Source organism: Embiotoca jacksoni, unplaced genomic scaffold (assembly GCF_022577435.1).
Source record: "Embiotoca jacksoni isolate LCO1_2020_lvr unplaced genomic scaffold, fEmbJac1.0.p SCAF_2, whole genome shotgun sequence".
Classification (NCBI taxonomy): domain Eukaryota; kingdom Metazoa; phylum Chordata; class Actinopteri; family Embiotocidae; genus Embiotoca; species Embiotoca jacksoni.
In genome coordinates, this window is record NW_027185340.1 from 9869155 (window position 1) to 9878616 (window position 9462).

General features: G+C 39.3%; 1 protein-coding gene across 1 annotated transcript; it reads right to left on the minus strand.

Annotated features, from left to right (window-relative positions):
* Window positions 1-1738: 1738 nt before the first annotated feature.
* LOC138201633 (trace amine-associated receptor 13c-like) lies at window positions 1739-2927 on the minus strand. The gene is made up of 2 exons (XM_069155251.1): window positions 2704-2927; window positions 1739-2555 (listed from the first exon to the last, which is right to left on the minus strand). The coding sequence occupies exons 1-2, from the start codon at window positions 2925-2927 to the stop codon at window positions 1739-1741; spliced, it is 1041 nt and encodes a 346-aa protein (XP_069011352.1).
* Window positions 2928-9462: the final 6535 nt, after the last annotated feature.

The following is a 9462-nucleotide window of genomic DNA, read 5'->3' on the forward strand; positions in this document are numbered from 1 at the left end:
TCTTGGCCTCAGACTTCAAGGTGCTTCAGAAAGTCTCATAGTCACCTGAAAACAGCCCTGGTACATAAAGACATCATTTTATAGTCCAGTAAACACTGACCTCAGGACGAGGCTGAAGATTGAACTGAATCATTTAAAAAAAAAAGTGCATTAATAAGTAGAATAAGGATAATGCTCTTTCTTTATTTATTTATTTTTCTTTCTTTCTTTCTTTCTCTCTTTCTTTCTTTCTTTCTTTCTTTCTTTCTTTCTTTCTTTCTGTCTTTCTTTCTTTCTTTTTTGTCTCTTTTGTTCTTTCTTTGTTTGTCTCTTTCTTTCATGCTTTCATTTGTAGTTCTTTCTTATTCTTTTTTGTCACATTCATTCTTTTGTTCCTTATTTCTTTTTTGTTTGTATCTTTCTTTCTTTGTATTTTTCTTTCTTTCTTTCTTTCTTTCTTTCTTTCTTTCTTTCTTTCTTTCTTTCTTTCTTTCTTTCTTTCTTTCTTTCTTTCTTTCTTTGTCTTATTTGTTCTTTTGTTCTTCTGGTTTTCCTTTAATTCTTTCTTTGTCTTTCTTTTTTTCTTTCTCTTTTTTTTCTTTCTGTCTGACTGTCCATCTTTCTTTCTCTTTCTGTCTGTCTTTCTGTCTCTGTCTTTCTTTCTTTCTTTCTTTAAATATTTTTGCATATTGAAGTATGACAGCTGGAATGTTTCCACTCAAACAGACGGCGTGAGAAGCTCTTGTGTTCCTTGTAATTCTCCCTGATTGTCTCAGAAAGGCTCGCAGACTTTTCACACACTAGTTTTTGTGGGGTTTTTTATTCATCTTTGTGTCATAAAATCACTGTGACTTCCCCAAGTGGGAAAAATCCTGTTGCATGATTTTGATTGACAAATTCAATCACACTACTGTGTATAAGTCATTATATTTATAAACATTCTGAAAGTATTGACTAAATATCTCAAAATAATGACAAACATTCTCTAATTGTTGATAATATGTCAAAATATTGACTTACAAACTCATCATAATGACAAACATAATCTAAATATTGACTTACAATTTCAAAATATTGATTTAGTATCCCAAAATATGAATTTGGTTTCTCAAAATAACGAGAAACTATCTCTAAATATAAATAATATGTCAAAATATGTACTTACATACTACAAGTAAGGAGAAACGTTCTGGAAATATTGATTAAATGTCTCAAAATATTTATTCACTATCTAGAAATAGTGAAACATTCTCAAAATATTGATTTTGTATCTTAAACTGTTTAATATCTCAAAATATTGAGAAAAGTTTTCAAAATACTGACTTCCAAACTCATAATGATGAGAAATGTTCTATAATTTAAATTATCATTATTATTATTTAAATTATATCTTTTTTTCATTCTTCCATACCAATCCGACCCTTCTTATCTGAATCAACATGACTCCACGTGGTGAGCTGTTTATTTTTCCCCTTCCGCTGCCGCGTCGTGGTGCTGCTTTACCTTTCAAAGCGCCACGCCCGGCGCTCTCCTGACGTCATCAGCCCGCGCCACACGGGCGAAACGTGGGAAGAGGAGCTGAGTTGAAATGCAGTGGAGGAAAAGAGAGGCCAGCATACTGTTGTTTGAATTTATAGGTAAAACAAATGAACCCAACAATATTAATTATTAAATCATCTTTAATATTTCTATGACATTTTGAGGTTACTGTTAATTATCTAACTTTTAGCTTTAAATGAGTTGGAGGGTGTTTGCATGTTTACAGCATGTTGGCCTCACAGGAGTCAGGCTGCAGTATCTGAAGTGTAACGATGAGCTTAATAGATTTTCTGAACCAGGAGTAGAAAAAGGCATAGATGATGGGGTTTAGACAGGAGTTAAAGTAGAACAAAGATAATACAAAGACAGTAGATCTGGCATTCATATAGTCATCTTGCTCTGAGAGAGTAACACAATAATATGGGCACATGCATGTTAGAAACACAAGTACAACAACACCAAGAGTCCTGGCTGCTTTCAGCTCCGATTTCTTAACAGTTACTGTAACTGATTTCTGCAGTCTGACTGGTGCAAGCTGAGACCGCATGATTCGAGCCTGAGACACAGCCACCACAAATACTCTCACATACAGAAGTACAATCACTGTGATGGGAGCAATGAAGGAAAATACAAGATCAAATAGTCCAGCAATATAGTTAATAACAAAGACACACTCTCCAAAACAGGAGTTAAACCTACCTGGTTGTTTCAAGACATCATTCAGAACCAAACTTTGAAAGACCACAGAACAGATCCAACACAGACAAATACACATCTGAACTCTTTGAATCGTGATTTTGGTGGAATAATGTAGTGGATAACAAATAGCCACATAACGGTCAATAGATATGATCACCATGGTTCCTATGGAGGCAGATGTGATAATGTATCCTAGATACTGATACAGAGCACACATGAGGTCACCAAGGAACCAGCAGCCATCTATGACCACAATTAGAAAGAACATGAGGATGCCAAGGAAGAAATCTGAGATAGCCAGAGAGAGGAGGATGAGGTTGGTGGTGGTGTGGAGCTGCCTGAGGAGAAAGAAAAGCAATATATTCATAATTCATAATATTTTCTTTTGGTTGTATTACTGAAGCAGACAGAGGAAACACTGAAGTAGCAAAAATATAAATTGTGTGGAGTAAACCAGTTTCATTAATTAATACAATATGTGTCTACCTGAAGTGTGCGATGGAGATGATGACCAGCAGGTTGAGAATCACAGTGAGCAAAGAGATGGAGGACAGCGGAATGTAAATCAGCATATTCTCAAAGTAAGGACGCTTCGGCCTCCTGCAGGAGGTGTTGAAGAGTTCTGGAAAGCAGAGTTCAGTTTCCTCCATCATCAAAGAGAGGAGCAGCTTCTGAACGCTGGCAGCTCTCTGACCCACTCTTTGTACCATGCAGCTGATTTATCTACATCCTCCCCTCCTTCCTCCACTCCTCTGTCCTATTTTTTTTTCTGTCCGTAGAGATTTTTTCCATAGAGATTGACTCACTGAACTTTCAACCCTCCTCTTCCTCAAGTTCCCTCCTTTCCTTCCATGTTTTCTGTGAGTCGTTCCAGCAATAACATCTTTTCCGCCTCATTTTTCTTTCCGTCCTCTCGGGACGTCAGATTTGTTAATATTGTTTCAAACCTCAAGAGAAAAGGTTTCAATGACTTGACAGTTGACAGTAACCTTGTCCACGTCAAGCTGTTCCACATTGTGCAACCTCACATCATCGGTGGCCTCCTCACATCATCTGTTATGCTGCAGTCAAGTTAAATATCTTTAAATATAGCGGTAAATGACACTTAAAGAGTAATCCCAGTTCATTTCCATCTGGTTTATTTACTATTGATGCCTCTTGTTGCACTATGGGCTTGGTCAACTTCCGTCCGCACATCAGACGATATGACCACAACATCAATCATTGATCTTGGGCCTAAGGTGTCTTGGTACCAATTACACTTATTGGCGTTTGTTATGGCCCATCCATGGCTTGAATAGAAGTATTGACGAGCACATGCGCATTGAAATCCCACGGGAAGAAATCGTCGTGACAACCAGCACTTTGAGGAACTCCTGCACCCGACCAACACGCCATGAGGTGGAAGGAGAGGTTGAAGACTTCGGGGGAGTCTCACTCCTATCTGAGGTGTCTGAAGCAGCTAAAGAAGGTCTTCAGTGGGAAGGAGATGGGAGAGGATTCAGTTTCTTGCCTTTCATTTGACGCTGGGTTACACCATCATGACTCCAATCTGGGTTACCAAAATTTCTGAGCTCCTCGTGGGATCCCGAGGTAGTCCAATGCCAGGTTAGATATAAAGGGACACGCTGTTATGTGGTGTGTTGATAAACGGACCCAAATGCAGACACACAGCAAAGTCTCTTGGAACCAGGCATTTATTTCTTCCAGGCAGTGAGAGCAAACAGGAAAACACACCAAAAGTCTGAGTCCCAATCCGAGCCGGAAGTTAGCTCCTCCGCGAACACGGCTGGCAGGCTGACGGATGGACAGGCAGGCAGAACGCAGCAGGGCGTGGCTTCACTGGGGAAATCCCGTGGTCCTCCTCAGCAAGCGACAGGCTGATTTAGCTGGGTGGGCGAAGCTTCGCTGGGGAATCCCGAGGCTTCTCCACAGCGAGCGGCAGGTTGACGTGGCTTGGTGGGAATCCCGCGGTCCTCCACCAGCGCAGCTTATTGGCAGGATCGACTGTGCAACGTCCGCGACTCAACACAGGATGGCCAAACCTTCGACAGCTGATCTCCGAGGAACGAACTAGACAGCTTCTTCGTACAGGTGACACCCAAGGCTCGACACTGGACGGCAAGGCAGGGTCGACTGTGTGACGCTCGACACTCGAAGCTCGACACAGGATTGCCAAGATTGCAGCAGATGATCTCTGTGGAACGATCTGGAATCTTCTTTGTTCAGGTGAATGCCCGTGGCTCGACACTGAATGTCAGGAAAAGGAAACAGACAGAGTCAGAACCGGAATCTCAGGCAAGGAGACGGACAGACTTACGGGACGTGATGTCGGGTAGGTAAACGGACGGACTGATGGAGAGTTGATGGAAGACCGGAGTATTTAATCCAGCTGGAGGTGATCAGTGGAATGAGCTCCAGCTGGATCTCTGGAGACGGGTGTGAGTGGGCAGAGCTCGAAGGAGGGTACAATGGAGGAACACAAAACAAAACACAAGCCTGTGGCAAACAATCACAGACAGGGAAATGACAGCACACATGAGGAGAGGTGATCGGGGACAAAACAGAGGGAAACACACTAGGATCAGACATGAATCCTCAAACGCGCTCCTATAGCCAATTTTATGTTGGTTCCGCTTCCAAGGTTTAAAATTCCTGCCTTCTTTAAGTTACAGATCCCCCAACAAAAAGAGGTGTACCAAAACCTGCCACCCTTCAACACATAGAGTTTATGGTAGTTTAAATTGGTGCCACTACCATGCTTGTCCTGTAATTGATCCCTAAACAATCATCAAAGAATTAGCACTTGTGGTATTAACCTGATTAGAATAAGCTAGATTTCCTTCTGTCTCCTGAGAACTTCACCTTCAGGCTCAGCTGTCTTCAGCTCAATGGTTCGAAACGATACCGAAATGACGTGCCAATCTGCCTTACGCTTCATTTTACCTTCATTTGTGAGCAAGCAGCTTGAACTTGAGGCAGAGACTCACTTCCAGTCCTGAAGGGAGCAGTTCACTGTCAGAGGACCTCAGACTCAGAACCTTGGCCTCAGACTTCAAGGTGCTTCAGAAAGCCTCATAGTCACCTGAAAACAGACATGGTAAATGCTTAAGGTCATTCTCTCTGGAAGGTTTTGTGCGGCTTTGTTATTATTATATTATTAAATGGTGTCAGAGCAGGCTACAATTTCCGAATTCAACACAGGAAATGGACTGAAGTAAAAGGAAGGAGTTCTGGACTCTATAAATACTCCATGCTTCATGCTGGTCCTGTGCTTTTGGAGGGCTTATTGCCTATGTTGTTATATCACTTTCATGTGGTCATATGAGTTCTGTCAAACAGGTCACTGGGTTTTCTCTGCTGTTCATGTTATTTGTGTGTATCTTTTAAATTGTGTAAAAATCAAAAGTGAACTTAACTTGACTTGACTTTTCCTGCATGTGTGTGTGTGTGTGTGTGTGTGTGTGTGTGTGTGTGTGTGTGTGTGTGTGTGTGTGTGTTGAATCATCACAGTATCTCTTTCTTCCACATGCACACATGCATGCTGTCTGCATGACCCTCCAAAGCCCGAGAGACCAGATTTCATGGCAGGCGCTGAACAAAACATCCAACACACGTGAGAGTAAGCAGCTCTCTAATGAAGCACTCTCGTGGAGGATTCACACCTCGGTAGAAGGCCGCGAAGCTCTCGTCTCGGTGGGACCGCTCCAATCAGAGGTGTTAACGAAAACACCTGCGTTCCGACGTAAACACAGCTAAACACGTGAATACATGATGCAAACTTCACGTGACAACAAACACACTGAACTTGATGCAACTTGCACCGTTTTTCTATCATGAAGTTTATGCAGGTTTAAACTATGGACAGCAAAAGTCAGCTTTCATGGCAATGTCAGTTCTTGAAGAACTTGTTCAGTGTAACTCCAGGATCTGATGAATAAATATACTGGACAGGATAAATAGTTTTTATCTCTAATATAACGCTAAATTTGTTTCCCCCTCTGATGACCTGTGACTGTCAGTCTGACGGCTCTGCAGACTGGATGTCTATGAAAACTTTATTTTCATTCAGTCATCAGTAGCAACACGGTCATCAAGCAAACAATAATAAGAAGTACAATAGAACAATATAAATCCCACATGTTGAATTTAATATAAAAGGTTTGTAGACAATAAATACAAAATAAAAATCGGTTCTTCAGTCGAGTTGTGTTGCATGTTGGCAGTTCCTACCTGCAGCCAGAACAACACACGTGTACATGCATCACGATGCAGGTCAGATATGGAAAGCTGACATTTAGTCCGTTGGCTGCACACCTGTTCCACCTATCCGTATCCAGGTGTAAATACTCAATGACTACAAATCTCTCCACGTGTTTTAGTTCATGTGGTAAAACTACTGACTCGATGTAAAAGTGTTCGTAGTTTCACGTTTGACAAATTCAACCAATGCAGAAGTGTCTTAAGCTGTAATACCAATGAGTGCCACTAGAGATTGGTTTCCAAAAAAATAACTTTCTCCATAGACTCTCATTCAACTTCACTTGTGAAATCAGTTTTTTTCCACCAGTCAAAACAGTGTCATTCACAAAATTCACTCATTATTTGTTTTTTTTGTGGTCCTTCTGAAAATGATTCCATCATTAATTAGATATTAGGCCTCAAAGAAGGCTATGGATCCGTTTGATTGAAAGGCCTGTGGTGCAGTCAGGTTACAGCTATCGGTGGGCGGGGCGTAGTGTCCACAGGTTTCCAATCAGATCAGTCAGATCCACCGCTCGCTTTGTCCAAATATGGTCACTTCCTGCTCCAAACCGTCTCCGAACTAGCAAAGATGGTGATGGACAGAATCTGAACTGGAGGCTTCATAACTTTCACGAACCAACGATGACATCACTGCTGGTTGATGGTTGATGACATCACTGATGGTTGATGACATCACTGTCCGTCACCGCCTGTAAAACTAGTTTACTTTATGAATGTGTAAAAAGCCACCCAGTAAACACTGACTTTAGGACGAGGCTGAAGATTGAACTGAATCATTTTCAAAACATGCATTAATAAGTAGAATAAGGAGATGCTCTTTCTTTCTTTGTCTCTTTCTTCCTTTCATTCATTGTCTCTTTCTTTCTGTCTTTTTCTTTCTTTATTTATTTCTTTGTCTTTCTTTTGTTTGTTTATTCTTACTTTCTTTCTTTTGTTCTTTCTTTCTTTTTTCCTTCCTTTCTTTCTTTCTTTCTTTCTTTCTTTCCTTCTTTCTTTCTTTCTTTCTTTCTTTCTTTCTTTCTTTCTTTCTTTCTTTAAATATTTTTGCATATTGAAGTATGACAGCTGGAATGTTTCCACTCAAACAGACACCGTGAGAAGCTCTTGTGTTCCTTTTAATTCTCCCTGATTGTCTCAGAAAGGCTCGCAGACTTTTCACACACTAGTTTTTGTGGTTCTTTTTATTCCTCTTTGTGTCATAAAATCACTGTGACTTCTCCACGTGGGAAAAATCCTGTTGCACAATATGATTGACATCTCACTACTGTGTATAAGTGTGAGTGTTTGAATGTTTCAGTTTAATTCTCTCTTCAGGGAACCACTGGTTTTGTTAAATAATACCCTCAGATCTTGAATGCACTATTCTGGATTATTCTTGTTCAATAATATTAAATAATAATAATAATAAATTAACCAGAGCAACAGAGTCAGTTATACTTACTGTTCTTCTAAAATCTACTTTATCTGACTCCTGTGAGTCTGACACGCCATAAAAAAAAGCAGACAAACAGATGTTGGGTAAATTAAAAACCAAATCTTATCAATGAATGTCAGCTAATTATATGACAATTTATTATTTATGATATATGTTTACAGTATGAGGTGCATGTGAAGGAACATGACATTCCCAGTGTCTCCCTCTTCTGTCTTGTGTCAGTATTACATTATAGACTCAACCTGCTGCTCTCCTTTAACCGTATGAGTTCATCCTGTACATTACAGGAGATGACGTTCTTATCTAAGGCTTGCTCGGATTGGGAATGTGGCTGCCGCTTCTACATGGAGCTTCATATGTAAACATTTTCAGCTTTTAGCCAAGCAAGTTGTCCTTTGTCTTTTTTTATAAGGCAAAATGAAATTGTTTGGACAACAGAACCTCAAGAAATCAAGACAAAGCAGATGTTTCATTCATGCCTCCCAGGACAACTCATGTCCAGCTCTATCATAATAAAAAAAATAATACTAATAAGAGCGTAATGTGCTCGTGTGAAGTGACCAAAAAAACTTTGCAAATTACAAAGTATAAAGTCAAATAAATGCATCGTGGAGTTATTCTACTTTGCTTTTGCATTCTTGGACAGAATAAAAAAAAAATTAGATGAGCATCAGTCAGGATGATCAATCACTCATATGAAGTTAGATGTTAGATGCTTTGATTGAAAAAGGATGAACAGTGCTGTTTTTGTTCTGGCATCCTTTGTCTCCCCCTGCTGTTTATATGCAGTAGTACACTGGTTCGACTCCACCCTGATTGAGGAGAAGCTGCTTTCACTCTTGCAGAGACCTGCTCCTCCTTTTCTTTTCTTTTTTAATATATTTCCAATAAGTATCCTGTTTACTGGCGTCAGACTTTTAGACTACCAATGGTCAGAATTATTTTCTTCTCCCTTTCAAGTTGTTTATGTTAATTAAATGTATGGAAGCCGATTTCAACCATGGTATTAAAAAAAAAAAAATAGATCCTCTAAGTCGTTATATTTATAAACATTCTGAAAGTATTGACTAAATATCTCAAAATAATGACAAACATTCTCTAATTATTGGTAATATGTCAAAATATTGACTTACAAACTCATCATAATGACAAACATGATCTAAATATTGACTTACAATCTCAAAATATTGATTTAATATCTCAACAATAATGAGACACAATCTTTAAATGTTGATAATAAGTCAAAATATTGACTTACAAATTACAAATAATGAGAAACGTTATAAAAAAATATTGATTAAATACCTCAAAATATTTATTTACTATCTAGATCAGGGGTGTCAAACTAATTTTAGTTAAGGGGCCACATACTGCCCACTTTCATCTCAAGTGGGCCAGACCAGTAAATTCATAGCATAATAACGCATACATAACGACAATATTTCTCTATGTTTAAATCATTGGTGAAGGTTTTTGGATGATAAACCCTATTTCAAGGTCTTTCTACAATAAACTAGAAACATAAAGACCAAACACTCAGCTAC

Excerpts from the sequence above, each read along its gene's own strand:
- LOC138201633 (XM_069155251.1), bottom strand. The coding sequence starts at position 2,927 with ATGGTACAAAGAGTGGGTCAGAGAGCTGCCAGCGTTCAGAAGCTGCTC. Across the intron at positions 2,556-2,703 it reads ATCTCCATCGCACACTTCAG|GCAGCTCCACACCACCACCA; the intron begins GTAGACACATAT and ends CTTTCTCCTCAG.